This window comes from Vidua chalybeata, chromosome 8 (genome assembly GCF_026979565.1).
Source record: "Vidua chalybeata isolate OUT-0048 chromosome 8, bVidCha1 merged haplotype, whole genome shotgun sequence".
Lineage (NCBI taxonomy): Eukaryota > Metazoa > Chordata > Aves > Passeriformes > Viduidae > Vidua > Vidua chalybeata.
In genome coordinates this window covers 13,144,373-13,172,008 of record NC_071537.1, presented here as the reverse complement: position 1 = coordinate 13,172,008, position 27,636 = coordinate 13,144,373, and the positions used below count along the sequence as shown (strand labels likewise).

General features: G+C 62.5%; 4 protein-coding genes across 13 annotated transcripts; 2 read left to right on the top strand and 2 right to left on the bottom strand.

The window, feature by feature from the left end:
* Nucleotides 1-111: 111 nt before the first annotated feature.
* On the bottom strand, nucleotides 112-20,313 carry LOC128791347 (sideroflexin-3-like). Of its 8 annotated transcripts, XM_053948937.1 has the most exons (14): nucleotides 20,277-20,313; nucleotides 18,658-18,726; nucleotides 17,185-17,625; nucleotides 16,317-16,832; nucleotides 4,219-4,385; nucleotides 3,827-3,997; nucleotides 3,567-3,665; nucleotides 3,230-3,305; nucleotides 2,708-2,793; nucleotides 2,248-2,375; nucleotides 2,073-2,122; nucleotides 1,870-1,919; nucleotides 1,370-1,417; nucleotides 112-1,110 (listed from the first exon to the last, which is right to left on the bottom strand). In XM_053948937.1, exons 3-14 carry the CDS (start codon nucleotides 17,584-17,586, stop codon nucleotides 1,014-1,016), a joined length of 1,890 nt encoding a protein of 629 aa, XP_053804912.1. In that variant the 5' UTR covers nucleotides 17,587-17,625; nucleotides 18,658-18,726; nucleotides 20,277-20,313; the 3' UTR covers nucleotides 112-1,013. The 8 variants fall into 8 exon arrangements, with proteins under 8 accessions (XP_053804912.1, XP_053804914.1, XP_053804916.1 ...); XM_053948939.1 differs by lacking the exons at nucleotides 16,317-16,832; nucleotides 17,185-17,625; nucleotides 18,658-18,726; nucleotides 20,277-20,313 and adding an exon at nucleotides 5,772-5,979; XM_053948941.1 differs by lacking the exons at nucleotides 16,317-16,832; nucleotides 17,185-17,625; nucleotides 18,658-18,726; nucleotides 20,277-20,313 and adding an exon at nucleotides 5,772-5,979 and having other exon boundaries at nucleotides 4,219-4,382.
* Nucleotides 5,931-13,834, top strand: PDZD7 (PDZ domain containing 7). 3 transcript variants are annotated; one of them, XM_053948932.1, is made up of 17 exons: nucleotides 5,931-6,283; nucleotides 6,921-7,328; nucleotides 7,511-7,651; nucleotides 8,033-8,207; nucleotides 8,542-8,718; nucleotides 8,940-9,087; nucleotides 9,314-9,374; nucleotides 9,827-10,252; nucleotides 10,622-10,825; nucleotides 11,017-11,058; nucleotides 11,243-11,400; nucleotides 11,589-11,680; nucleotides 11,831-11,922; nucleotides 12,019-12,090; nucleotides 12,424-12,915; nucleotides 13,200-13,300; nucleotides 13,439-13,834. In XM_053948932.1, exons 2-17 carry the CDS (start codon nucleotides 7,136-7,138, stop codon nucleotides 13,586-13,588), a joined length of 2,724 nt encoding a protein of 907 aa, XP_053804907.1. In that variant the 5' UTR covers nucleotides 5,931-6,283; nucleotides 6,921-7,135; the 3' UTR covers nucleotides 13,589-13,834. The 3 variants fall into 3 exon arrangements, with proteins under 3 accessions (XP_053804907.1, XP_053804908.1, XP_053804910.1); XM_053948933.1 differs by lacking the exon at nucleotides 11,017-11,058; XM_053948935.1 differs by lacking the exons at nucleotides 5,931-6,283; nucleotides 6,921-7,328 and having other exon boundaries at nucleotides 7,515-7,651; nucleotides 8,038-8,207.
* Nucleotides 20,314-21,380: 1,067 nt separating the features above from the next.
* Nucleotides 21,381-26,505, bottom strand: TWNK (twinkle mtDNA helicase). The gene is made up of 5 exons (XM_053948973.1): nucleotides 25,121-26,505; nucleotides 24,376-24,616; nucleotides 23,601-23,708; nucleotides 23,120-23,261; nucleotides 21,381-22,519 (listed from the first exon to the last, which is right to left on the bottom strand). Exons 1-5 carry the CDS (start codon nucleotides 26,379-26,381, stop codon nucleotides 22,265-22,267), a joined length of 2,007 nt encoding a protein of 668 aa, XP_053804948.1. The 5' UTR covers nucleotides 26,382-26,505; the 3' UTR covers nucleotides 21,381-22,264.
* A 37-nt stretch (nucleotides 26,506-26,542) lies between these two features.
* On the top strand, nucleotides 26,543-27,599 carry MRPL43 (mitochondrial ribosomal protein L43). Its single transcript, XM_053948974.1, has 3 exons — nucleotides 26,543-26,735; nucleotides 27,069-27,181; nucleotides 27,368-27,599. Exons 1-3 carry the CDS (start codon nucleotides 26,605-26,607, stop codon nucleotides 27,580-27,582), a joined length of 459 nt encoding a protein of 152 aa, XP_053804949.1. The 5' UTR covers nucleotides 26,543-26,604; the 3' UTR covers nucleotides 27,583-27,599.
* The last annotated feature ends 37 nt before the right edge of the window (nucleotides 27,600-27,636 follow it).

Here is a 27,636-nt window from a genome sequence, read left to right as displayed (position 1 = left end):
GGCATCCCAAAAGCCAGCCTGCCCCTCTCTCCTGCTCCCATCCTCACCCAAATAGCAGTCCCTTTCCACCATATACAAATTAGCAAGCAGCACACTTCTCTTTGCTGTTGGTTTTGTATAAACAATCTGCCTTTATTGTTTGGTATATATAGGTACATTATATGTATATCAAAAATACCTAGAGGAAACCACAGTGCACTTAAAGCTATTTGAGAAGGTCCACCTGAAAGCAAGCACTCCAGGAGGGGGTACAGTAAGCCCTCAGGGGAAGCCCAGCCCTGAACGCAGATGACATTAAAATGAGAATAAAAACCAAGAATCTACTGGGATTAAAATGTGCCATTTGCTCTGGGGATGGAAGCAGCAGAAAACCAGATTAAATCCCCAGAGCAGCCTGGAGGAGAGCAGAAGGTGAGCTGGGAGCAGAGCACAGGCCTGGGCTGGGAGAGCTCCCCACTCTGAGTTCAAGCCACTACATGCAATTGATCGCTCACCCCCAGCTATTTTGGGTATGGGGAGTTTTCCTCTCCAAAAGCTGCTCTGCCATCCCCAGGTACCAGCTGCTGAACCGCTGGGCACTGTAAGGTGCCTGCAGAGGTACTCTACCTTCAATTGCTGATTCTCTGCTGCCTCCTAAAGCTGGGGAGCACCATTTTCTTCCTCATCTCACTTTTATTTTTCTCTCCACCACAGCTCACAAGGTCCCTGGTGCTGCTGCCTGCACTTCACTGTGCACTGCACAGAGCTACAGGCACACACAGAGAGGAGTAGTGCACCAGGGTGCCAGCCAGGACGTCCCCAGAGCAGGGCTGAGCTGGGCACAGGGACAGGGTTTGGTATGGTGCTGCGTGGCTGCAGGCACCCTGGGAAGCAGGGCTGAGCACCTGGGACCTATGGACACACAACAGCCAAGGGAAAGCGGTGGCAGCCCCAAGGGGATGCACAGGGCGAAGCTCAGCAATGCGCTGGCCCAGCAGCTCCGTGGGGCACATCTCAGCCACCCCAGGACCTGCTCAGAGCCCTTTGTTGAAGTAGACTGTCTCCAGCCATGGATCTTTCTTCTGGATCTGATCTTGGACTTCAGGCTCCAGGCTGCTCACAGGCATTGAGCTGTAGAGGAAACATGGGTACAGAGAATGGAGGGGTACACCCACCAGTGGCCTCAGGTTGGAAACTATCTGCTGCACCCCATGGGCATGCTGTCCCTATGGCCCAGCAGAGACCTTTGGGTCTGCTGCCTGTGCACAGAGATGTGTGTGCACAGGTTTAAGCCCCAACTGCTCAAAGAAGCAAAATAATCTCTTGGGAGTCAGAGAGCACCTCCATCCCACACAGGAGCCACACATGCAGGCAAAGCCCCTGTCTGTACCTTTTCTGTGGGAAGAGTGCGCAGCACAACGGGGTGGCGAACACCAAACTGCAAAGGAAAGATATGGAAAGGTGAAGCTGGGCTGCATAAATCACCCACACCCACCATGGCCTGATCCCAGAGCAGCAATGAGGCAGCTGGGTGCTCAGCCAGGAAAGGGCTACGGAGATGCCCTCTCCAAGCTCCAGACTCTGCATTTGTCTCCTGAGGAGGGGCAAAGTCTGTCCCACGATGATGTGGGGGAACAGCAATGCTGAGTAGGAGCCCATGGCAGGCTTGAGAGACACCAAGATGGAGCAAAACAACTCCTGGCCCCAGAACCTCATATCCCATCCCAACTGCCTGGGGTGCAACTAGCCTGGCCAAGCTCTGGCATCCCCCCAGGAAACTTTGGGGCAGTTCTCTCCCCTCACTGCCAGAGTTCCCAGCAGCACTGTCCCATACACTTGGGCTTGGTATCTGCCCAGGGCAGTGATGCCCATCGGTGGAGGAGGACTTACCAGAGTCCCACCAGGCTGACCTGCAGGGGAGCATTCAGGAACGGGTACCGCTGCCAGGGACAGGGAGAGGATGCGTCAGTGCAGTAGACAGGGCAGGAAGGTGTCTATTCCCCAACAGGATGCCAGCCCTGAGGGGTGCCAACAATGTGCCAAGCTTGGTGGGTGTCCCTACGCCCACCTGCCCATCCCAGGTTCACTGGTACCTTCAGGAAAGCTCTCTTCTCCAGCATGTTCATGATCACCGGCGGAATGGCTGAGGCAGGAAGGAAGGAGATGAGCTCCCAGTGCTCACAGTACCCTGCCAGCAGTGGGACCTCATCCCAGGCTGCCAGGGATCAGCTGCAATCTCCCAACACATGTGGAGGAAGGGACACTCACCCATGGCTGGCGCTGCCATGCCAATGCGGGACACCACCACCTGGAAAATGGCCTTCTGGGCTGCTGCTGTGGACTCACCCAGGCGGTTCCCATTCTCATCTGTGACAGGGATCCCCAGCTTGAGCTCTCTGCAGGGACAGAGGGGGTCAGGGGGCCACAGGGCACAATGGTGAGGGGATCAGGACACAGGACAGGGACACGTCTCCAAGGGAGGCTGCCATCTTCTGTACCCCATCAACTAGGTACACAATAAATCAGAGGAAGTCTCAGCTGGACCCACATTCACATTTGGCAGCAGTCCTCAACAGGGCTGTACAGGGACCAATAACCCCCTGGGTTGCAATCAGGTGCTTGTACCTTCAAGCCAACCCCCCACGCTAAGGATCAGCAAGGAAGTCCCTGCATTCCCGACCAGTGCCTACAAACCCTGAGGCAAGCCTGTCCCACTTCAGGGACTCACCTCTGCCTCATCAGCGGGATGTTGATGCAGTTGGCAGCTGCCACGGCTGCAAAAGGCACGTACCGGCCGATGATGGCTGGCAAGTGCTGGGGGGAAAAGCAGAACATCACATAAAGGGTCTGGGGGCAGAGCTGGCTGTCCCCAGGTCTGCCTCCATCTTCCTGCAAGACCTTGGGGTGTCCCTGCCCCACTGGGGGAAAAGTGTTCCCTCCTCCCCTGCAACTCTCAGCTGGTAAAAGCCGCACAGACCAAAGGGCCTGGGGGGACCCAGGTCCCCTGCCACGCCTGGACAGAGGCTGAGGGGTGAAGAAGCCTGGAGAGACATCCAGAGCAAGACTGGAGGGACAGGCCACCTCCACAGCCATCACTGGGGAGAGCAGTTGCCTTGTTGCAACCTCAGCAAACCCCTTTTCTTCATTTTCTCCTCCACTCCAGGTGAATCCCCTGCTCAGCTCAGAGCTCAGGAAGATCCCATGGGGAGGGTCCACATCCCCCAGTGGTGATGGCCAAGGATCAGCTTACCTTGGTGAGAGATTTGAGTCCCAGTGCTGTGACAACTGCCCCCGTGGTTGCACTCACATAAGCTGTCCCCAGCTGGCTGAAAGTGCAGGAAGTGACACCAGTAAGCCGGGCTCTCCCCATCCCAGATGCCCTTCCAAAGGAAGGAAGAACACGCCCTTCAAGAGCATCAGGACATCTGAGTTCCTCTCTCAGCTCTACCACTAACCCTGACAGCCCCAATGGCATCCATCTCTGCCTTCACCAGGTGTCCACTGTCCCATCTCACAGTTCCCTGCTATTCAAGGCACACCCCTGGTGTTTTGGGGTGCCTCAATGACCTGGTCAGAGAGATGCTTACCTGGGGGTGATGGGTGCATCTCCGCTGCGGTTGGTGTAGTTGACAATAGCATTAAAGGACTGGTTGACCCACTGCCAGAACAGCACGGCTGGTGTGGTCCTGCCAGAGAGAGGAGGGTGCTGGAGACACTGGGGGATGTCACCCGTGCTCCTACAGCACGAGTATGAGTGGGGTACGGGACACGTGTCCCCTCCTCACCCCAGAGCCAGGAGGATCCTCCAGGCATCCTCTTGGTCCTGAGGTGAGGAGAGGACAGGTACCTGTAGAAGGTCAACATGCAACCAGTGATGGTCATGTTCATGGGGACCTGAGCGGACATGCGTCCCACAAGGATCATCTTCTCGCCCGTGTCAGGGTGGAAAGCTGAGTCATAGATGTACTTCGCCCGCCAAAGCTGGTCCTCTGTCAGCCCAGGGTGCACAGTGCCTGCCCTGCCAGGTAAGGGTAACACCTGTTGAAAGACTCTCTGCCAGCACACGTGGCCATACTGGTCCCCTACACCATTTGCAGCAGCTGGGAGATGCCTTAGGGACCAGCCAGGCAGTTTTGGGGGCTTTGGCCAGGGGTGCCAGCATCACTTCTATTCCCACTCCCAGGAATGGCTCCTGCCTGGGAGCAGTGCTAAGGGTACATCCATCCTCCCAGTGGGTACCTGTAGTCCTCCACCACCCGTCGGGCTTCCTCCAGTGTAGCCCCTGAGAGCAGAAGGTTTCGGGGGTCGGTCACCATGAAGAAGTGCTTGGCCCGGCCCTGAAAGGTGCTCTGGTCCCATCGGGGCTCCCGGATGTTGATGGTGGCAGGCAAGGACGGTGGCATCTTCTGGCAGCGCAGGGGATGAAAGGGTTATATGGGATGTGGTGCCTGTGTGTCCCCCCACCCCGACATCCCTGCTGCAGCAGCTCTGCTGCTCCCCCAGCCTGGGGGACAAGGGGTGAACAGCAGCTCCTTTGTAAAGGAGCTCAGCAGCGACTCCTGAGCCCAGCACATGAGGCAGTTTGTGGGTGGTGCGACCTGTAATGGGACTGAACCTTGCAATGTGCCAAAGAGAAACCCCCGACCTTGCCCACACCAGCCGCCAGAAGTCAGAGACCCCCCACCCTCGCAGAGCACCCCGGTCACAGAGGAGACAGGGACCCACCACTTAGGGGCCACAGCTGCTGCCAGCACCGGGAGAGCGGAGTGAGGAAGGGCACTGGAAGGAGGAATGTCCCTCCCGGCAAGGCACCGACACACCCGGCACGGCTCTATTTCCACACCCGCCCTGCCCCGCAAGAAGCGAGGCTCTGCTCCCTTCCTTCCCGCGCCCAGCATCCCTCCCGCCGCGCGTGACCCCCCCTGCATAGGGACTCGGGGCACCCCCCGCACTCACGGCTCCCGCGACAGCGCCCGCCGCGCCCGCGCCGCCGTCACCGCCGCCACCGCCCCACTCCCGCCCCTGCGCGCGCTGACGTGCGGCCTCGTCACGGGTGGGCGGCCCCGCGCCGGGCGGGGCGGGACGGGACGGGCCGGGGAGGGCGGCGCGCGGGGGGCGGCGGGGACCACGCGTGACCGGGGCCGGCGGCGGGGGGAGCGGTACGTGCCGAGCCACACGCGGCGCCCGTGGCCCTCCCGCGCGCGTGTGGGCGTGCCCGTGGGCGTGCACGCGCCTGCCCGTGACCGCGCGCGTGTGCTCGCGCGTCGGCGCTTCCGCTCGCTCGGGTGCTCGTGTGCGCGTGTGTTTGCACGTGGGTGTTCACGTGCGTGTTTCCGCGCGTCCCCGTGTCAGCCGCGCGCGTGTCCCCGCGGTCTCGATGCCCGCGCCACGCGCGCGCGCGTGTCCGTAGCGCCGCGCTGGCACGCGCCGCGTTGGCGTCCACGCGTGTCGCGGTTGTTGCGCCGGAGCGCGCGGGGACCGCGCCTCCGCGGGAGTGGGCGCCGGCTCGTGCGTAGGGCGGTGCGTGCCGGGACACGCGTGTGTGAGCGGGGCCGCGTCCACGCGTGTGCGGCGCTCCGTGGGTGTCTGTGAGTGCGCGCAAGGGCACGGACACGCATGCCGTGGACGTGTGGGTGCATGGGGTGTGTGTGCATGTGGGTGCGTGTCCCCACCCCGGCCGTGCCCCCCCAGCCCCTCACCCCGGCGTTGTCGGGGCGCCCCCCCCGCGGCGGCCCCCGCCCCCGCCGCCCGCCCGCAGCCCCCCCGCAGTCCCCGCGGCCGCCGCGCATCACCTGAAACCGCCGCGGTGTCGGGTTCGCGCTGGCGGCGCCGGGCCCCGCCGGGGGGTCACGGCCGGCCCGGGCTGGAGGCGATGCCCCCCGGGAAGGAGGACACGGGGGGATACCGGCTCGCATCGCCGGAGTGAGCGAAGCGGGGGGATGCGACACCCCTCCTCCCCTGACCGTGCCTCAGTTTCCCCTGTGTGCTCCCGGGATGCTCTGCGCTAAGGGACGAGGTCAGGGGGGACACCACATCCCTTGCCACACGCAGCCTCGCCCGGGGTCGCGCCCCCGGGCCCCCTCGCGGGGGACACCCACGGGAGACTGCCCCCCCCCACGCCAGCTGCAAGGCCAGCCCCGGCCGCTCTCGATTGACAGCTCCCGCGCCCGATGGCCTCTCCGGTCCCACAGGGAAAGCCAATCCCCGCGGCCGGGGGGGCAGGAGGCGGTGCTGCCCCCCGGCCTCGCCTTCCCCCCCGCGCTGCTGCCAGGTGTCTCTTTCGCAGGTGGCACCATGGGGACAGGTGAGGAGGGCACGGGGCGGGGGGAAGGGAGGGATGGCGGTAGGGGGTCCCCTACGCCTCTTCGGGGAGGGGGCACCCGCGTCTGATGCTGGCGGGGAGTAATGGGTGGGCGCTGTGGGGGGCTGGCAGCAGCGGGGATACCGGCGTGTCCCCGGAGCCGGGGCCATCACTTATTTATCGAGGTCAGGCTGGGGCGAGCGGGGAATGAAGTGGGGGGGGCACTGTGGTGGCGTTTCACCCACGCCTGGAAAATCCCCGCAGGAACTGCCTTGGGGACTGGTGCGCCCATCTCTAGCCACATGGTGTTGGGAATTCAGAGGAGCTCCAGGGAGGATGGGAAATGGCCAGAGGGATCAGGTCCTGCTCTGTAGCGTAAAGCTGATGTCCCCATGTCCCCTCTTTGGAGCCTTTCCGGATTTGTGCTGTCAAGTAAAGCCCCTTTACATTCCTTGTTCCAGATTTACACTGGGAGGGAGAGCTCCTTTTCACCCCAGCATCCTTAGCCCAGGGCAGAGCAGCCTGTGCCCACACCCCATGGTAGTACCCAGGAGCAATGTGACAATTTGATCCTTGGGACAGTATAGGACAGGAAGGGATCAAGCTGGAGGAGGGGTCACAAAGCTCCTTGTCCCTCCAGGCTGTGCTGCTGCGCCTGGGACCTGTCTTGCCAGCAGCGAGTACCCAGGCCAGCTGCCCCCAGCATTGCACTGCTAAAAAAGAGTGGTGCCCAAGCCCGGGCATGAGCTTCTGGACTATGCCATGTCCCCCGCTGGCTGACGGGCAGCCCTGGCCCTGTGAGGACGCAGCCAGCCCTGAGCCAGACGCCAGGACGCCAGCGTGTCCAGCACCACCATGGCCCAGGACTGGGACGCAGTGCTGTCGGGGATGACGACAGGCAGCCGGTCACGGAGCTCCAGCAGCGAAGCCAGCCTGGCTCCCCGCTACCTCCTCAGCAAGCAGAGCCGCCTGCTCAATGGGACCACCCGGAGCAGCCGTGCCGCCTCCCCCATGGGCCGCGTCATCCTCATCAATGCCCCCATCGAAGGTGTGTGGGGTGTCCCAGCCCCCTGCCCACCCCCATGGCCAGGAGGCCCCAGTGGCTGAATTCCCTGGGTCTAGGGGCTGAGAGGGCTGTCCTGGGCCTGGGGATGTTCCCAGCGAGAGAGACATCCCTTGCCATTGCACACATGCAGTGTGTGTGACTCATCTCCTCCCCTGTCCCCACAGCCAGCAGCAATGAGAGTGATGTCATCAATGCCATCACAGTGGAGAAGAGCGTGGACGGCAAACTGGGCTTCAGCGTCCGTGGTGGCTCCGAGCATGGGTTGGGCATCTTTGTCAGCAAAGTGGAGGAGGGGAGCACTGCCGGTAAGAGGGTCAGGGTGAGGGACAAGAGGCACATGCCAGCAAGACCCTCTCAAGGAGCTCCCAGTGACATGGGATCACAGCAACAATGCCACCCTTCATGGTGGAAGGCCACCATTTGCTCCCTGCTGCCTTTGGCCATGAGATTTCCAGGCTGCCCAAGGTGAAGGGCAGGACACAGGAGCAGACAGCCCTGTGCCAATGACTCTGAGCTCCATCCCCAAGCTGCAGCAAGATGACAAGCCACTCACTGCAGTTGTCAAGCACCCTTGCGTCTGTTCCCAAGGGGTTCAGATCAGGTTGAGGAGACATTGAGGGAGGGGATGGGAAACAAGGGCATCAGTACCAGGTCAGGCGCCCAGATGAGCTATGTATCCCCTGTAGAGCAGGCCGGGCTGTGTGTTGGGGACAAGATCACAGAGGTGAACAGTGTGAGTCTGGAGAACATCACGATGAGCAGCGCTGTCAAGGTCCTCACTGGCAACAACCGCCTCCGCATGGTGGTCCGACGGATGGGCCGTGTGCCAGGAATCAAGTTCTCCAAGGAGAAGACAGCGTGGTGAGCAGGGCATCTTCTGTGCCAGCACCCCAAAACCCAACCCCATGGAGGGCATGCTGGGGGAGGTTGGTGAGGGATTCTGGGCAACAGGAAGGATCCCTGGGGGACCCCCATGGTGGAGTGGCATCAGAAGTCTCTAGCAAAGGTGGGGAGAGACCAAGGTGGGATACAGGATGGGATAGCAAGGTGTGGAGCAGGTAGGGTGTGTGCAAGCCCCATCCTAAACATCCCCCATCCCCATCACTCTCTTCCACTGGGTGCCACCAATGGTCCCATCCTGCTGGAGGACAAGAGCCAAATCCCTGAGACTACTTACACTGTACTCATGCTCCAGGGTGGATGTGGTGAACAGGCGCCTGGTAGTAGAGAAAAGCGGCTCGACACCATCGGAGAGTGGCTCCGAGGACGGGCTGCGGCGCATCGTCCACCTCTACACCACCTCTGATGACTACTGCCTGGGCTTCAACATCCGCGGTGGCAGAGAGTTCGGCCTTGGCATCTACGTCTCCAAGTATGCCTCCCCTGGGGCATGAAGAGGTTTTGACACCCCAAACTCTGCTGTGCCCATGCTGGGGCTCAGCCCCTCCTCTCTGGCTGAGCACCCCCACTCTCAGAAGACTGTGGGCATTACCACCATGGGTGCTGAGCCACGGGGCCAGCCAAGTGGAGGTGTGGGGCAGGAGCAGGACTCCAGCGAGGGCTTGGCCCCATCCTGCTCCCCTACTTTCCTAGGGTGGACCCTGGAGGGCTGGCGGAGCAAAACGGCATTCGGGTGGGAGACCAAGTCCTTGCAGCCAATGGAGTCAAGTTTGAAGACATAAGCCATAGCAAGGCAGTGGAGGTGCTCAAGGGGCAGACCCACATCATGCTCACAATCAAGGTACCCACGCTCTGCCCCATGGACCCTCGAGTGAGGCAGGGGTTGGCATGTCCCTTCACTGGCACTGCCCCTGCTCGGCTCAGTGTCGGGGGCTGGTGCAGCTGCTGGCTGGTTGGGTTTCAGGCGGGTGGGAGGGGGGGATGCATTATTCATGGCTGGCACCAGATCGAGTTCGCTGGGGCAGCCAGCACTCACTGACCCCCTTGTCCTCTCCCCCTGTGCCTAGGAGACAGGCCGGTTCCCTGCCTACAAGGAGTTGGTGGCCGAGTACTGCTGGCTCAGTCGCTGTAAGGGCAGTGCTGTGCGGGTACTGGCAGGGGTGCTGGGCTGGGGCACGGTGGGGCTAAGACTCCCATGTGTGTGATGTCTGACCACTGTAGGGAGGGAGAAAGTCTGCATACCATTGGGTCCTAAGGCCTTGGAGGGAGCAGGGAACTCCCTGTGCCACTGTTAGCATACCCACAGGTCTGATGGACTTGCAAGGTCCCAGCTGTCCCCCATCCTTGGAGGAGGCATGAAGAGCCCCCTGCCATGGCCAGCAGTCTTGTGGTCCCTGTGATACCACAGCATCCTACATGTCCACTTTCTTGGAGAGGACATGATGATCCCTATGCAATGGCCAGTAGTCCACAGGTCCTCATGGCCCTGCGGGTTCCCCACGTCTGCTGTCTTTAGGAGGGACATAGACCTCTAGGTGGCCCACAGTGTGTCACAGTGTGTCCCTGCTGTGCCTTTGCAGTGACCAACGGGCAGCTGCAACAGCTGGCTCAGACCTCGGAAACCAGCTCCTCCATCTCCTCCTACTCCTCAGGACCAGCACCAGGGGCGGTGAATGGGCTGGGGGCAGCTGCCTCAGTGCCCCCAGCCCGCACCGTGGATGTGGCCATCTCCACAGAGGATGGGCCACGGCGGGGCTGGGTGCGGGAACGTGCTGAGCGGGCCATGCAGACCGAGCCAGCCACTGAGGGGCTGCCAGAGACACGGCGCACAGTGCGGCCCCCCGAGCTGCTGCGGGACACGGCCATCCGAGGCCAGGGCACCCGCGAGACCCCCGGCACCCACCCACGCCGCACCTTCACCCACTCACCCAAGACGGCGCTTCTGCTGGCGCTGAGCCGGCCACGGCAGCCCATTACACGCTCCCAGAGTGACCTCACTGTCGCCGGTAGGCACTGGGGCCTGTCCCCCACTCAAGCATCCTATAGTCCCTGACACACATGGATACCTGGCCCCCACTCCTGGGCTTCCTATAGCGAACATCTAGGTCCCTACCCTGGCACCCTATAGCCCATATGGCCCCCTGGCCACCTGTCCTGGACATCCTATAGCCCCAACTCTGTCCCTGGGCCTTGCCAGGCACCCCAAAGCCCAGCCCCATGGCCCCTAGTGATCCACTGCACCTCACAGAAGAACTCTTCCAGTCAGTGTCTCCCAGTAGCCCCTCCAATCCCCCAAAGTTCCTTGCCCCCAGACAAGATTTGGGGTGGCATCCCCTCACCTCTCCACTCCAACAGCCCCTTCTCTCTGTCCACAGAGGAGAAGCGGAAGAAGGAAAAGCCAGAGGGACAAGGGGCACGTGGGGCTACCCCAGGATTGCACCGCTCCAAGACCCTTGTCAACCTCTTTTTCAAGGGGGGCCGTGCCACCAGCCAGAGCTGGGCCCCCCCAAGCCAGGAGACCCCTGGCTCTGATCACTGGGCACGCTCCAAATCCCCAGGGCGCTCTGACGGGGACAGAGGTATCAGCCTGGGTGACAGGGCAGAGAGGGAGTCAACTCGACCTGGGACTGTTCCCCCTTCTATGGGCCTGTTGTGGCATCCCTGGCATGAAGGGAGCAGAGGGAGGGGTTCCCCAAGCATGCAGTTTCGACAGTGGGTGGCAATGCTGCTGTCTGCCCTGGGCACTCACTGCTCTCCATCTCCCTTGCAGTAGGCGCTGTGCAGAAGTTTGTCATCCGGAGCCTGAGGCGGGGTAACGGGGGTGCCCGTGTGCCTGGGGGGAGGGGGGCAGGCTCTGCATGCGCCTGGCCCTGCGCTGCTTGTGTCTGTCCCGCTCTGCTGTGGAGTGAGCTGCTGGGGTAGGGGGGATGGGGAACTCTCTGGGCAGGCTGGGGCAGTCCTTGCCCCGCTGGCCACCCTTCCTTGTGCTTCTCCAGAGAAAAGCCGGCGTGCCAGCATCCTGGGCCCCATGGGCATCGCCACCCTGCAGCCCAACGGCAGCGACCCTGAGGCCCGGCTCCCGCACATCCAGGACACTGCCGCACGCCTCCTCAGCCCCGATGAGGTGACGGCCGTGCTCCGCCACTGCTCCCGGGTACGCACCACAGGCAGGATGCAGGCAGGGCACAGGCAGGGCAGCGCTGCCACCCTGGGCTCGTCCCTGGAAAGCTCCTGCATCCTAGGGGCATGGTGAGCACTCTGTGCCCATGCTTAACTCTGGGAGGTAAACCAAGAAACGGGTGAGGGGGCATCAGTCCACTGATCCCCCTCCTGTGCCCGCAGTATCTGCACGAGGGCAGTGTGGAGGATTTGGTGCGGCCACTGCTGGCCATCCTGGACCGGCCCGAGAAGGTCCTGCTGCTACGGGACGTGAGGCAAGTGCTGCTAGGAAATGTCTGGGAACCCCAATATTTCCCATCCTGATGTGATTGAAGTGGAGCTTCACACATGAACCTCAGCCCTGATCACACTCCACCCCAGACAAATCGGGTCTACAACCTGTCCCCACCTTTTTGCCTTGGCAGGAGCGTGGTGGCCCCCACAGACCTGGGCAGGTTTGATAGCATGGTGATGCCACTGGAGCTGGAAGCCTTTGATGCCCTAAAGAGCCGCTCAGGTAGATCCCAGCCCCCCAGAGACCTTGACTGGGGGCAGGTAGTGGTCAAGGGTGGTTGCAGCTCAGGAGGTGACTGGGGGTTCTCCCTGACTGCAGTGCGCTCACCTGCCCTCCGCCCAGCCCACCATGACGTCCCCCCCAAGAGACACCTCATCACACCAGTGCCTGGTAAGTGCCACCTGTAGGGTCTGCCGGACACCAGGCTGCACAGTGAGGACAGGGGGGAGGGAGTTCAGGGGAGGACAAAGGGAGACGGGATACCTGAGTGCAGGGGCTCCCATGGAAGAAGGCATCTGGCACCCCTGGCTGTTGGGAAGACTGGGAGCAGCACAATCTGTGGATCTTGAGTGCTGGGGTTCTTGGGGAGGAGGACATGGAGTGATTGCAGACAACTGGGGTGTCTAGGGGTCTCTAGATGAGGAAGATCTGGAAGCCCTAGACCAGGGCTATGGGGTACTCATGTGGGTCCCTGGGAAGATCCCTGAGCCCCTCTCATTACAGACTATCGGGGCGGATTCCTGCTGAAGCCAGCAGGGACCCCAGAGCCGGAGGAAGCAGGGGAGCAGCAGGCGAGCCCAGCCCGTCCAAGAGCCTCCCCGAGCCCCCGCCGGCCTCACCCCCGCACCTACACCCCACTCCCTGACGTGCCAGTGGATGCCTATGCCTCCGCCAGCCGGCCCCTGCCCACCCTTGGCCCTCAGCCCCCGAACTGGCTGCTGGCTGAGCCACCCCCTGGCAAGGGCCATGGGCACTCTCGCAGCCCTCGGGCCACCTGGCGCAAGGAACCCCCCAGGACAGCGCCCAACAGAGAAGCCGAAGTGCTGGGGAAGCCCCAGCGGGCACGGCCTCCTCTTGCCCCTCTCTTTGGGGGGCCAGGGCATGAGGCAAGGGCTGGGGCAGCCAATGGCCCTGAAGATGCTGGCAGGGAGGAAGAGGAGGAGGAAGAGTATCATCTGCTCACCGTCACCCTCTCCAAGCTGAAGCACTCGCTGGGTGGGTGGCACATGGGTTGGTGGCACATGGGTGGGATTCTAAGGGTGGGGTGAGGACCCTTCTGGCACCAGCATCAGTGGGATGGGTGGCACCCCCTTGGCAAGGGGGAAACCCCACAACATTCCTCCAAAATGAGAATGGGGGGGAAGAGCTGTCCCTGCCCCAGTCCCTCATCTCTGCAGGACCTACCAAAAATAGTTTGCCAGGGAAAGGTGGTGCCATGCTTGGGAGTGGGTGGGGGTCCCAGCCTACCCAGGTGTGAGGGTCTCATGGCTCCCTTGCAGGGATCAGCATCTCTGGTGGTATTGAGTCAAGGGCGCAGCCAATGGTGAAAATTGAGAAGATCTTCCCTGGTGGAGCTGCCTTCCTCAGTGGCATCCTCAAGGTATAACCCACAGCACATGCCAGGGGGTGGGCACACATCCAGACACTCCCATCCCCTGCTGCCACTGGGTTGCTGGCAGTCCCCTGGCAGTCCAAAAGTAGCTGCACTTCACCCTGCGGCCTTCCCTTCTGGACTCAGGCTGGGCAGGAGCTGGTGTCGGTGGATGGGGAGAGCCTGCAGAATGTCACGCACCAGAGGGCTGTGGACATCATCCGCCAGGCCTACCGCAACAAAGCCAAGGAGCCCATGGAGCTGGTGGTGCGGGTGCCTGGACCACCACCGGAGTGATGCTGCAGCCCCTATTCGAGGAGCCATGCTGTGTTCCAGAGGAGCCAGATGGCTCATTCCTGCACTGAGCTGTGGTTGGTCTCAGTGCAGCCAGAGGGTGAGAGCCAGACCTGCCCCAAGGGCATGGAGTAGCTGCCTGCTACAGGACCCAAGGGAGGGCAGCACTGGCAGCACAGAGGAAGGACAGGTGGTCCCTGACCCTATTCTGGACATGCAGACAGAGTCCTGAAAAAACAACAGCCAGGGGCTTGTTTTTAATTGCCGTTTCTGGGTGGTACATTGATGAGCCAGGCTCTGGGAACGAGACATGACTGAAATAAAGTACAAAAATCCCCCCCTGGAGCCAGGGGTGACCAAGCCACAGCTGGGCACATCCAGATTTTTCCTTTGGTTTGACCCCCCCCCGGGTGCCCAGTGGGGCCCCTCACCTCTGCCCATCCCCTGGGGTGTCCCCAGGGTTTCCCCAGCTGGCACATGGAGCACCACGCCCCTCTCCCCTGGCAGGCTGGGCATCACAGAGGCATGGGCTTTTCTGGGGGGGAGACAGAGGGATGCTGGGGGGCGAGAGCATGGGAAAGGCACTGAAGGCAAGCTGCCCTGTGGCAGGGGTGAGGGGGCATGGACTGGTGAGGTGTGAGCTGGGAGAGGGTGATATGTTTGGTAGGTCCTATAAAAATAGAGTTATTTAAAATGGCACAGAAATGAATTCCCTGACAAACACACAAAGGGGCATGAGGGAGGCTGGCATGGGCAGAGACAGGACACACGCCAAGTGACTGGGTGACAGTGCCAGCAGGGATGAGAGGGAGGAGACAAGTCAGCCCTCCTCCTGCCCAAGGTGACCCTGGCTGAAGCCAGTGCTGCTAATCCCCAGGAGCTAAGAGGATCAGCAGAAACCAGTTCCGGGCGGCCCCAAGGCCAGGATTCAGCACCCACCTGACCCCACATCTCACAGGCACCTCTCACTGTGGGCACCGATACATCCTCGCCCCAAGACCGCAATGCTGGGGAGCGGGCAGTGCCTGTGTTCTCCCCTGCCCCTTCACAGTCGCTGCAGTTTGCAGAGCTGGGGGAGAGCAGGGCCCCCCCCACAGCCCCACAGCTCCCAAAATCACAGGGGCTGGAGGCCCCTTCAGCCCTCCAAGCATGGGGCAAGGGCAGGCAGCATCTCAGATCTCGGTGGCTGTTATCTCCTCAAAGGGCGGGTCAGGTGGGTCACAGGGCTCGGGCAGGGGGTCCTCGCCCTGAAGCCGGATATGCTGGAGCCGCTGCTCGAGCCGCCGGTTGCGCCGGTACATCTGGATGTAGCTGTATTGCAGCTGCTTCTGGTAGCGGATGACCCGCTCCTTCTCGCCCTGCCACGTGCCGCGTTCCTGCTCGAAGGCATCCCGCTGCTCCTGCCCACGCCGCCGCTCCAGGGCCACCTCCGCCCGCAGCCGCTCCAGCTGCCGCCGCAGCCCCACACTGCCCCGGGGCTCCTCGCTGCCTGGGGGGCATCCTTCACCAGGTGGGGGGCACCCTTCACCAGTGCCTGGTGGGCATCGCCCACGGGCAGCTTCCCGCAGCCCCACCACCTCCTGCTCGAGCCGGCCGGCTTTGGCGCGGAAGAGGTCGGCCTCGCTCTTACGGCGCTGCAGTTCATTGGCACAGACCTCCAGCTCCAGCGCCTTGAGGCGGGCGGCCTCCTGCAGCCCCTGCGCCCGCCGCTCGCCCGCCTGCAGCTGCGCCCGTGCCTCCCGCAGCTGAGCGCGCAGCCCCAGCAGCTCGGCACCCCGCTGCGCCAGCTCTGCCTGTGCTTCTTTCAGCTGCTGCTTCAGCAGAGAGATCTCCCCTGACTTCTGGCACACCTATGGGGATGATGGGGTTCAGGCGGCGGTCAGGACCCTCCAGCCAACAGCCTGCGCCCCCTGCTTGGTGCTGCTGGGTGACTCACCTCCCACTTGGTCTCCTCCAGCCGGGGTGCCAACTCAGTGCGCTCCCGCTGGAAGGAGGCACAGCGACGCTCCAGCAGTTCATGCTCCTGCAGCAGCTGGGTCAAGTCCTCCTGCAGCTGCTTCTTCTCCTGCTGCAACTGCAGCACCTGGAGCTGCAGGACCTGCTGCCCCCGATGTGCTGCATGGGCCGCCTGCCGCGCCTGGGCCGCACAGCGCTGCCGCAGCCCCTCCAGCTCCTGCTCACACCGACGCTGCTTCTCCTCAAACACCTGGGCCAGGGGATGCACAGGTGCTGGGAGGACAGCACGGCACCCTCCCACTTCACCTGCCATCTCCAAGATCAGCATCACAGGGAGGGGGCAGCGCATCTCCCCAAAACAGAGGAAGGGTCCAGGAAGTGTGAAATGTGGCGGTACACACCTCCTTGTTTCTCCCCTATCCTTCTGCATGATGGGCCCCCACATTAGCACCCCCATAGCCTATAGGGCTCCTCCAGCTCCATCACAAGCAGGAAGAAGCCACAGGTCCCAGATTCATTCAAAAAAGGGCATCCCGAGATAAGGCACTCCAGTCTGTATGGTCCCATGAGCCATACAAGGCTCCGCCATGGACTACATAGGACTACCCAACTGGTGGGAAAAACCCACATACCCAAACCCACAGGAAAATGTATCCCTCTGCAAGGGTCTGTAATGGGTACTCAAAGTGGGTCCCTACTCCCAACCAGGGGTTATGTCGACACCTGTCTCCAGGGAGGGGGACAGGTACAAGACATGAGGACACCAGGGACATACCTGGCAAATGGCCACCTCATTCTCATCCAGGCTGCCACGCAGGAGCCGCAGCTCAGCCTCCCTCTCTCGCAGCTTGTCCTCCAGCTCCCGCACCAGCATGGCTTCCTCACAAGGCAGCGGAGAGCGCCCGCAGGAGCCACTCTCCGAGGAGGGCCGGCCCCGGCCACTCAGCGAGCCCGTGCTCTTGCTGGAGGAGGAGCGCCCGCTGTCCGAGTTGGAGGGGCGGCAGCCCCCCGGAGGGTCAAGGGGGCCATGGGGGGTGGTCGGCAGGGCACCCATCTCTGGGTGCTGGCTGCAGCCCGTGCTGTAAGTGGGCAGGCTGGAGAGGGAGTTGCGCCCCGAGTCCGAGAGGGTGCTGGCACGGCAGCTCAGAGAGCCAGGCTTCTCAGCACCCAGCAAGTGGGTGAGGCTCACCTGGCTCTCTGAGAGCCCTAGACGTGTGCCTGGCTGGGCATTCCGAAGCTTGGATACCACTGGCTTGAAGGCCATGGGGCGTATCAGGGTCTTCTCCACATTCTGCCAGGAAAAGAGGGAAGAGGGAGGGGATGGGGAGGTCCCATTAGCCCCAGAAAGGGCTGCCTAGGAACGTTACAGTGGGTGCCCCCAGCTCTTCACACCCCAAAGGAGACAGAGGCCAGTCACCACCCACTTCATCGCCTTTCCATGGGTGTCCAGGTGAGCTCCCCAGACACCCTTGGCATGACGGAGGGGACATTAAGAGCATAGGGATTGCCACTTCCCCAGGGACACCAGAAGTGTGGCCATATGACCTCATTTCACACATCTGAGCCAACAGTCCCAGTGTGGCACAGCGTGGAAAGTCAAGACTGTAGCACACACCCACCCACCCTGCTGCTGCCCCCCTCACCTCTTCCAGCTTGCCAGACACTGGTACAAGCTTGGGGGGCGGCCCCCGAAGGTGATCACTTGGTGCTTGGTCATCACGGAGATCATCTGAGTCGCTACAGGGGCTGGCAGGAGAGGAGGCATCAAGCCAGTCGCCACAGAAGCCCCCATTGGCATAGGAGTGGGTGACACTGGGCACAGACACATGGGGCTCCTCAGGAGTGGCTCGGAGTAGCCCCTCCTGCTTGCAGAAGGAGGCAGTGGAGGGGTCCCCATCACTTGCGCAGTCGTGGCGAGGCCGGACGGGCAGGAGGCTGCCCACGCTGCCCATGGCAGCAGGAGGTGAGCGGGCGGTGGTGCGGAGCTGTGCAGCCCCCTCAGCAACAGCCTCAAGGGGCACTGGCAGTGTCTGCACGATGGCCATGGCAGGGGGGCCCCCGGCGGGCAGGGGCACGTGGGCAGCCTGCAGGCAAGGGAGACAGGACATCAGAGCCATGGGCACTGACTACAGTTCCCCACCACCCACCCAGGTGGGCATGGGGGCATCCCCAGGCCCCCACCAAAACACCATCCCCAGTCTTAAAAGTGAAGGTTGGCCCAAGGGCAGGAGATGCCAAATGAACCAGAATAAAACCAGGATTAGTTGGGGGAAGCGGTACTAGCAACCCCCAAGTTGGCCTCAGCACCCCAGTGGAGCAGCCTGGGGCTGCCAGAGGCTGTGGGGTGCTGGTGGCACAGTAGGGCAGTGGCGATGCAGTCCTGCCTCTGCCGTGCCCTGGCGTGACCCTGCCACGGGAAGTGTGCCAGGACTGGAGGCGAATCCTGAGAGGTCTGCAGAGAGCTGGCTCACAGGCAGCCTGCCTGCCTGTCTGCCCCATGGACATCATGGAGGGCAGGGGACAGCCCCACACACCAGGGTCAGCCACCTCTTCTGCCCCACAGCCCCCACCTCTCAGCAGTGACCCCACAGAGCCTGCTTTCCACTTCCAACCATCCACAGTGGGGCACAAGGTTCCCTGGAGAGGGCCACCAACGGGGAAGCTGCCAGGTGGGCACCAGGCTCTTTCCCAGCCCCAACACACGGAGGCTTGTTCCCGCCCCCTCCAGCTGGGGGGGCTCTGCCGGTCTCTGCTGTGACTCCCCCTGCCCCAACCCACGCCATACGCCCGCGTGACGGGAGCCGGCCGACGGGCCGGATCCATCCCCTGCTGCCTCATCGCATCTCGCACATGGCTGCGGCTGGCACAGGGCGCGGGCGGGGGTGGTGGGGGGGCGCTGCCCGCACGGTCTCGCCCGCCGAGCTGTCACCTGAAATCAATCCGCCTGCCAGCGCCCGGGGAGGGGCGAGCAGGGCAGAGATGCCGGCGAGCCAACCCCCCCTCCGCCACCGTCACCCCCACCGGCACGTGCCGTCCCCAGGCACCGTGACCTCACACCGTGCTCGTGACAGCCTTGGGTGGGCAGGTGGGTGACCCCCCTCAACAGCTCCGCTCACCTCGCCAGCCGCTGCCCATCCGTCCGGTCCTCTCGGGCCCCCGCACCGTGAATAGGGCTCCGCCGGCCCCTGAAGCGGGGAGGAGGAAGAGGAGGGGGTCAGGGGGCTGAACGGCAGCAAGGTCCCTCGTGCTCCCCGCTGCCTCCTCCCCCCCAAGTCCCCTAGCCGGCAGAGCCAAGGCAGGTGGTGCCAGCGTGGCACTGAGGGTGGCAGGGGAGCCCGGCGGCGGGTGCGCTGCTCCTGGCACCCAGGGTGGGCTGCGGTCAACCCGGGAAGTGTGGTGAGGACAAGAGCCCGCCATTGGGGACCTGCTGCTGCCAGAGGAACAGGAATCAGGGATCAGGAACACCAAAGGGACATCTAATGGCCCCCCAGCCCAGCCAGCCAAGGCACAGTACCCCACCCCAGCGAAACTCCCCCAGGATGCGCAGGTCAAGGGGACGGACAGCCCTGGGAACAGCGGGTCCCTGCACAGCCTGGAGGGGACACGGCCACTTCTGGGGCCCCGCCAGGCAGGCGGTGGGAACAGACTTTATCTTCTCCCTCCCCCCAGCCCCCCGGCTTGCCGAGAGGGTCCCACCGCCGCCCGCGGAGGGAGGGAGTGCCCAGCCCGACCTCCAGCCACCCAGTAAAACCAGTCACCAACTGGGGTGGCGTCACCTCCAGCCACTCCGGCCGGAGCACAGCGCTGCCGGATCCCACCGTTCCGACCCCTAAATGGCAAGGGAACACTCGGTCCCTGCTCGGCCAGACCCACATCCTGAGCTGCTGTGGGGATTCTGGGCCCCCGGGGACCCCCGTGCCTCGACGGCATCTCAGGGCCACCCCCGAGCAGGGGGAACGAGAGTCAGCCCCTATCCCTCCCCACACAGCCAGCACATGTGGGACGGACACCACCCATGCCCGGCTGTGTCCCTCTCCAGGCCCCCGGCATCCTGAGGTTCCCTCAGTGATGCTGCTGCCCCCCTTGCCTGCCCAGCGCCCCCCTCCCGCCCTCCCACCCACCTTCCGATGCCCCATTGAGCCCCAGAGCGCCAAGTCTGACCCACGGTGCTGCCACCCATCCCAACCCCACGGCACCCTGAAATGCCCCATGGTGTCCGTGGGCCCCACTGCACTACAGCTCCCCCACGCTGCCCTAAACCATCCCCAAAGTTCCCCATGATACCCCTAAAATGCTTCACGGCGCTCTTGGGCCTCTGCTGCACCACACCGCCCCTAAAGTGCTCCTAAACCACCCCCAAAGTGCTCCAAAACACCCCCAAAATGTCCCACGGCGCGCCTAGGCCTGCACTGCTCAATAGCTCGCCCCTGAAGCACCCCAAAAGTGCCCCGCGACTCCCTGAACTATCCCATTGAGCCCCTGGGCCTTTGCATTCGCAGGACCGTCCCGAAGTGCCCCGAAACATCCCCAAAGCACCGCACGGAGCTCCAGGGCCGCCGCTGCCCCCCCAGCCCCCGGACCCCCCCAAATCGGCCCCGGGGGGCCCGGCCCCACAACACCCCAAACACCGGCAGCTCCCCCCGAAGCACCCTGCCACCCAACTGCCCGGAGCGCCCCCGCGCCCCGCCGGCCCCGCGGGACCCCCGGGCGCCCCCGGCCCGGCCCCCGCACTCACCGCGGCCCCGCCGCCGCCTCCCGCTCCGCGCCGCGCCCCGGCCCCGCCCCGAGCAGCCCCCGCCCCACGGCCACGCCCCCAGCGCGGCTCCGCCCCAGCGCGGGGCCACGCCCCCGCGGGCAGGGGCCGGGGCACGGGGCACGGGGCGCGGGGGGGGCGCGGGGCACGCGGTGGGGCGCCCCGCCCGGGACATTCCCAGTCACGGCTGTTCCGGGGGATTCCCGGCGCTCACCCCCTTCTCTCCCCCAGCCAAGCCCCCCGTCTCAGGGTTCTGCATCCCCAAAATATCCCCGGGTCTCCGCGGTGAAAAACCCTCTAGATTATGCCCCCTCCGCAATTATTTGGTGAGCCCAGCACTCTGCTATGGGGCCCGAGGGCCTTTACCCCGCTTGACATCACACTGTCCCCCCCCATGAGTTGTTACAGCTAGCCCTCTAGCCTTTCTTGGAGACCCAAACTGGGGGCAAAAGGACAATAAAATAAACCCTCAAGAAAATACCTGCTCCCCAGGGTCTGGGATCAGCCAGCATTCCCCCACAGGCTCAGCTTCTTCACCCCCTCTGGGGCCCATGGAGGGATAGGTAGGAGATGGGGCCCTGGGCTATCCCATTGCCTTACTTCCACCCTAGTCCCCCATGACAGTACCTCACCTAAACTATACTGGGTCAAATGGAAGCCAGTGAGATGGAGGGGACCCTTGGGCTCAGAGGGGAATCCCATAGCCCCCACCCACACCGCCATGTGAGCCCTGACCCAGCTCCACTCCCCCCTGCCTTACCTCTGCTTCCCCAGGACCCTCCTCTGCCACCACCCCTGTCCTGCCTGTGGGTGCTCCCACCCGCAGTGACAGCACCCAAGCGTGCTCTCCAGGTGAGCTGGTGCACTGCGGAAACCCAGGGCTGGGTGTGTACCACCCGCCTGCTCTGGGCCCTCATTATGGCTCAGGTTAAAACTATTCCCAGCATGGAGGTTGGTAATAATCCCATGTGCCAAGACTGGGACAGGATGCTCAGCACAGCAAGGACATTGTCAGGGGACCACCTCTTCCTCCCTGGCCAGGGTACCCTCCCCAGACCCAGGATACTCCAGTCACAGAGACAAAAAAGCACTCATAGTTATGCTTTAATAAAACTAGAAAGAGGAAAAAAATCAAAGGGATTAGACCAAGATCCATCCATGGACACTCCCTACCATGGCAAGGACTAGTCAGGTCACAGTATTTGCTGTCTGCAGCCCTGAGGACAGGGGGCTGGCAGTGCCCCCAAACCCAGCAGAGCAAGGCAGGACTGTTTCCCACGTGATTTTATTGCTGGTGATGCCACCCCAGAGAAAGGGGCTTGGGAGACCCTGAGCAAAGGGGGCCAGGTCAGGCACCAGCCCAGCAGGTAGAACTGGCAAGTTCCATTTAACACCTGCTCCCACCCTGGAGCATGAGCCACAATCTCCCCCACTTTCCTTCACCATCTTTCCCTTGCTGGCTCCATCCCACGCAGGATTGAGCCCACAAACCTCATTTGTGACAGGGAGGTTTCTACTATGTGTCCCTCTGCATAGCTGCCCCCCACAATCCCTCCCACTTAGTGACAGCTCAGGATTTCAGCTCCATTTTAGACACAATTTAACGACCTGCCCCAAGTCCAAAGATACTCAAGTCCTGGACCTGCAGATCATCCCCACTATCATCCATCTTACTCTGCCTGCACTCCCCCCATGCTCCCAGCACTTTGCACCAACACGGAGCAGCCAGTGTTTGTCAAACCACCTTCCCCAGCCACTCTCGGCTAGGATGAGACCACTCCTCTTCTCATGGTGGTTCCCTATTTCAGAGACACTGGGCTGGTGGTCAAGAGGCTTGTTCATGCAGGAGAAAGGGCCACAGAGCCCCATGGCAGATGCTCCCAGGAAAGAGGAGCTGGCATGTTCCAGCCTCGGGCTGCCAGAACTAGTATCTGTTCCTCTAGATGAACTGAGGAAGAGCCCTGCTGGGCTCATGGCTTCTTGGAGACTCCTGAGCCTCCCTCCACGATTTTGTTAGCTAAAATCTCCTTCTCCTCCTTCATCTTCTTCAGCCTGACCTTGTTTTTGGAAGATGAGAAGGAGAGCGAGGCCTTGCTGAACTCCAGTGGGAAGATACCCACGTCCCCATCAAAGCGATTCTTGGACACCTGCAGGTAGCGCTTCCCTGGCCCCGTCACCAGCTTACGGTCTTGCAGGATGAGGACGTTGTCAGCCTCCTGGCTGGCCTGGGGAGAGGAAAACATCTCCAGGACGGTGCCAGGAATGCTGCCAGAGTGACAAGCCTCAGAGATGTTCACGAACACTTGCCCAGCTCCTTTAAACCCTTTTACAGGGTACTGCAAGCCACAGCAACTCCAGCATTTCCCCAACACCAACCCCTTGTGTTCCCCTGGAACATGCAGGGACCCACCAAGCACATCCTGGCCACAGCCCACCCTGGGGAAATGGGACCTACCCTGGAGGGTTGTGCACAGAGAGCACCTCCTGCCCACTACTGCAGGATTGGTCAGCATCACAGAAGAGACCAGAATACTCAGAGCCCATCCCTGCACTCTCCCTGCCTCCCTCTTTAATTATCTCCTACTACATTCCACCCACAGTCAGTATTAATTAACTGCACCTAAAGCCCCAACAGAGCTTTAGCTGACAATGGGTTTGCTCTCTGCCTGCATCAGGACTCTGGGAGACATCCCACACCTTTTAAGTCCCCAGTGATGATCCAGCACGCTGATGACAGCTGAGGGTAACTGCCCAACATATCCTAGCCCCTTCCTGGGAATACACAGCACACAAGGGACAGGAACAGCCACCCTGGCCCAGCTCACCTTGGCAGAGCCAAAAATGGAGGCTGTCTGCAGTTCCTTCTCATCATCCTCCTTGCGAGGATGGATGATCAGGGTGATGTGGCACGTGTTGTCTGTGGCAAACTTGCGGAAGGCACCAATGATGAAGTCCTGGGCAGCGAGCCTGGCACAGCAGCAAGAATGGGGTCAGGAGCTGGCACTGCTCAGTGGCAGGGGGCGGCGAGGGGCTGATCCCCACAGCAGAAACCACCAGGGAACGTGATGCAAACAAGCTCACATGGGAAGAGGGATGTGGTATGGCAGGGATGGCTGGTAACCTGCTCACCCCTTCCCACCTCTTCCTCCCTAGGGCACTGGTTGCCTTTTAATGAAACAGGGTGGCCAGAAAGGAGTAAAGGCAACACCCTGTGCAGATCCCCAGGCCCTGGTGTGACACCTGACAGGGAGAGCTCCAGCAGTGAGGGTGGCAGAGGAAGGAAGGGTCAGACTGGAGAAGGACTACCTGTCCACAGAGAGGTGCTCATGTCCCATCATGAACTGGAGATTGTCAACGACCACGTGGGTGATGTCATACATGTAGACTGCGTGCTGCATGGTGTCAATCACTGTCCTGGGCAGGGGAGATCAGATCAGCCCCAGCGATTAGTGGAGGTAGGGATGGAAATGCTGAGCCAGGCAAAGGGACATAGAGAAAGAGCTGGAAGGTACTAGGCTGGGTCCTGAGGGGACCTGGGCACATCCCACCTCTACACCTTCCCCACTATATAGCAGGTAAGCCCCATTCCCCAAGTAAAGGTAGTTGGGATCAGAAGGACCTAGCACTGCCCACACAGTCCCTGCCTACTGCCCTGCAATGCCCCAGCCCACGGGGCATTGGCACACAGGGATGCATGCAGGTGCCACAGTGCCTGACGAATAAAAGGGATTAGAGGTGCCTGTCCTCCCTCTTCAGCAAACAATAGCACTGCAGGTAAGCAGGGTGTGAGGGGACATGTCCTGCCATAGACACAGGCTGGCTTCAGAGCAGCACAGGGTCAAGTCCCCTCCTTCACCACCACCCCAGAGAGAGTCTGTGAGAGTCCCCGTGATAGGAGGAACACAGGTGGTTGGCCACACAATCTCCACACACCAACCCTGGGACTTAAATAGTCCCAAAGTGACTCCTGCCAGCCCCAAATCTGTGACTCACTGCGGGGGAAGAGCCCCAGCTCCCCAAGGCCCTGCAGCACATGCCGTGAGGGGTAAATGCCACTGGGAATGGAGGTGCAGGACCATACTTGATGTTCTGCTGGCCATGGAAGGTCATGAAGTAGAGCGGGAGCTCCTCGAAGCGATCAGCCCACTCATCGTACAGTTCCAGCTGGTCCTCCAGGCGCCGGCCAGCAAACTGCGTCAGCATGATTTTGGCCAGACGAACATTGTTGATCTCAAAGCTGCCCCACAGCGTGCACACGCCCTGCATGCACAGGTCCAGGGCATACTCACTGATAAACGTGGTCTTCCCACTGCCTGTTGGGCCTGGTACAAGGACAACAACAGGAGAATTAGCTGGGGGAGATGATCTGACCCATCCTGACCGTGTTCGGGGGTTGTTTAGAGGTGGAAGCATCAGGGAGCGGGGCAAGAGAAGCCCATCTGCAGCACTCACACCATAAACAAACTTCTCGTGCCACACTACACACCTGGGTGCTTGGGCATGGCCTCCCACAGCTTATGGGTCCCCACAGGACCTTGTGAAGGGCTGAGCATAGGGAGGGCTCAGGGTGGCAGGTGGGAGCAGGGGTAAGGGACAGCCCAGGACTTCCTACACTGCCCCAGGCAGGGAGCCCTTCACCACATTGGCATGCACGGTCCCACCGAACTGAGGAATGCACCCCAGCCTCTCACACAACCGCAAGACAGGCTCAGCGAAAGCCTTGAGCAGAAAGAGACCTGGAAGACTCGTGAAGCTCCACCCCCAGGAGGGTGAAGCCACCAAAGACCCCTCTGCTCACCCTGTCCACCAGTCGTTGTGCCAGTTACCTGTGAAGATGGTGAGCTCCCCTCTCCGGTGCCCTTTGAGGAGCTTGTTGAGCTCGGGGAAACGTGCCCACTTGACGCCAGACACCTGCTCGGTGTTGACCAGCTCCCCAAACACCTCCTCGCGCAGCTGCCGGAAGGAGACGATGGATTTGTGGCTGGCAAGCAGGGCAGAACGCAGGATTTTGGTGACGTTCAGGCCCTGGTTCAGAGCCTCCAAGGGCCGGGGCTGCAGGTTGCCAGGGCGCACCAGAGAGCAGCGCTTGAGGCTCAGCTTGCGAGCAAAGAGCTTGGCAGCTTCCCAGGAGCGCAAGTCCTCGCCGAGCCACAGCGTGATGCGCTTGAACTGCTCCAGGTAGGGAAGAAGGGTGGGAGGCAGGCAGCTGGCCCCCCGTGGCAGGGCCAGGCTGGCCACTCCTGCAGCTTGGTGCAGGGCCAGGGCATCCAGCTCCCAGCCAGTTAAGACCAGCTCTGTGTCTCGGCGGCCAATCAGGGGCAGCCCAAAAAGATTGCGATAGGAATCGAAGTGAGGTAAAGTCTCTTCCACGTAAGTTATCGTGCCTCCCTTTTTCTCCACCCTCAGGAGCTTCAGGCCTTTCAGGGTCGCATCTTGAGGGCTGAACCAGGGGAAGACGAGAGACCTGGCAGTCCTCAGATAACGGACACCGAAGCGTTTCAAGGTGGCATCTGTCACCTGGGAGATACCAAACAAAGCCTTGGTCTCTTTGGTCTCCTTCTCATCCAGCAGCTCCCAGAGAGGCAGAGCCCGTTCCCAGATGCAGCGGGCATCCTCGCGAGCCTGTCGCATTTCCTCCTCCGTCTCCTCCGAGCTGGCAGGGGGAATGGGGGTAACGCCACGGTGCCGCATTTCCACGTTAGCCTGGAAGTCCTGCCAGGTGCCCTCGGCCAGGGTGGCTGTGCATAGGAAGCTGCCCGTGGTCTTGTCAATGAAAAGCGTGAACGGGGCATTGGCGGACAGCGGCTGGTCCCCGCGGTCGCCAGTGAAAAGGCTGGGGGTGTGCAGGCAGCTGTACCCATCGTGGAAAGGGATGTCCTGTGCCCGCAGGTACTGGCGGATCTCGGTGATGGAGACGGAGGGCGCGGGCCTGTCGGGGGAGGGCAGAACGTCCTTCTTGTAGCGCCGCTGGCCAAGGCGGCCCGGCGCCCCGGGGCTCAGCGAGGCTCCCTTGCTCCTGGCCCCCCCGCACAGCAGCGGCAGGAGGCGGCTGGCGGCTCTGCCGGGCCGCAGGGGCACCAGCGCCATCCTGACCGCCCTGACACCCGCCCGCGCCGCCGCCGCTCCGCATGGGCGGCTGCCCCGCGGCCCCGGCCCCGCAGAGCCGCTCACGCCGCAGCCCCCACGTGGGTCCGCACGGACACCGCCATTGCTGGTCCCGCTCCCGGCGCGTCACTTCCCGGCGGGGGTCGGGGTGCCCCGTCCCGCCCCGCCCCTCCCGCGGCTTCCGGCTCCGGGTGAGCGCGGAGCCATGACGGGCCGCGGGTCGCCCAGCCGGTTCCTGACCGCCGTGCTGCACAACGGCGTGGGCCGGTACGTGCGGCAGCTCCAGCGCCTGCAGCTCCTCTTCAGCCCCACCGCGGCCGACGCCCGCGGCGCCAGGTACCGCCGGAGGCACCACCCGACAGCCGGGGATGGGGCGGGGGGAGCCTGGTGGCCCCTTAAGTGGCAGGACGGGTCTTCCCCCGAGCCTGTCGGCGTGGGGAAGGGACAGTGCTGCTGCCGCTGATCACACGGCAGCGGCGGGGTGGGACCCCCAACTCCTGCGAGACGGGGCAGGATCTGGAAGGCGGCACCGGGGGCATCACCCCGAATTCTGCGCTGTGACCCCTCCCGTGGGCCCGGCACGGGCGGACGGTGACCCATGTCTGGCGGCTATGGCGATTCGTCCCTTCTCTGGCCCGGCTGGGGCTCAGTGTCCCCTCCGGCCCCCAGGCAGTTCGTGGAGGAGGCGGCACAGGACTTCGCCCGGCGGCACCCCGATGTCGTCCTCTACGTGAGCCCCCACTCGGGCCCGGGCCCAGCCCCGGTGCTGCGGGCTGAGTACTGTGAGTGCTGGGGGGTTTGGGGAGGGGGTGGGGACGGGGGTCTCCCTGCCCTGCCCCGGCTTTGTACTACCTCTGCCCGGTGCAGATGGTGCCGGGGCAGCTGCTGTGGGATGGGGGAGCAGCAGCTGCCTCCCGGAGGCTGTGGAGTGGGGGGGATCGCGGCCTGACCCCCTCACTCTGCTGCAGTGAACGGGACCGTGCGGGACGAGCTCATTGCCAGCAAGACGAGTGAGGAGATCGTGCAGCTGGCCACCAAGCTGGCCAACCAATCCGGCCTGGACATCATCCGCATCCGCAAGCCCTTCCACACTGACAACCCCAGTGTCCAGGGCCAGTGGCACCCCCTCACCAACAAACCCTCCATCCTCACCGTGCAGGGCCCACGCCTGCAGCCCCAATAAAACCTTCTCCACCCCCACGTTTCTGCATCAATTTCTCCTGCCTTTATAGGGACA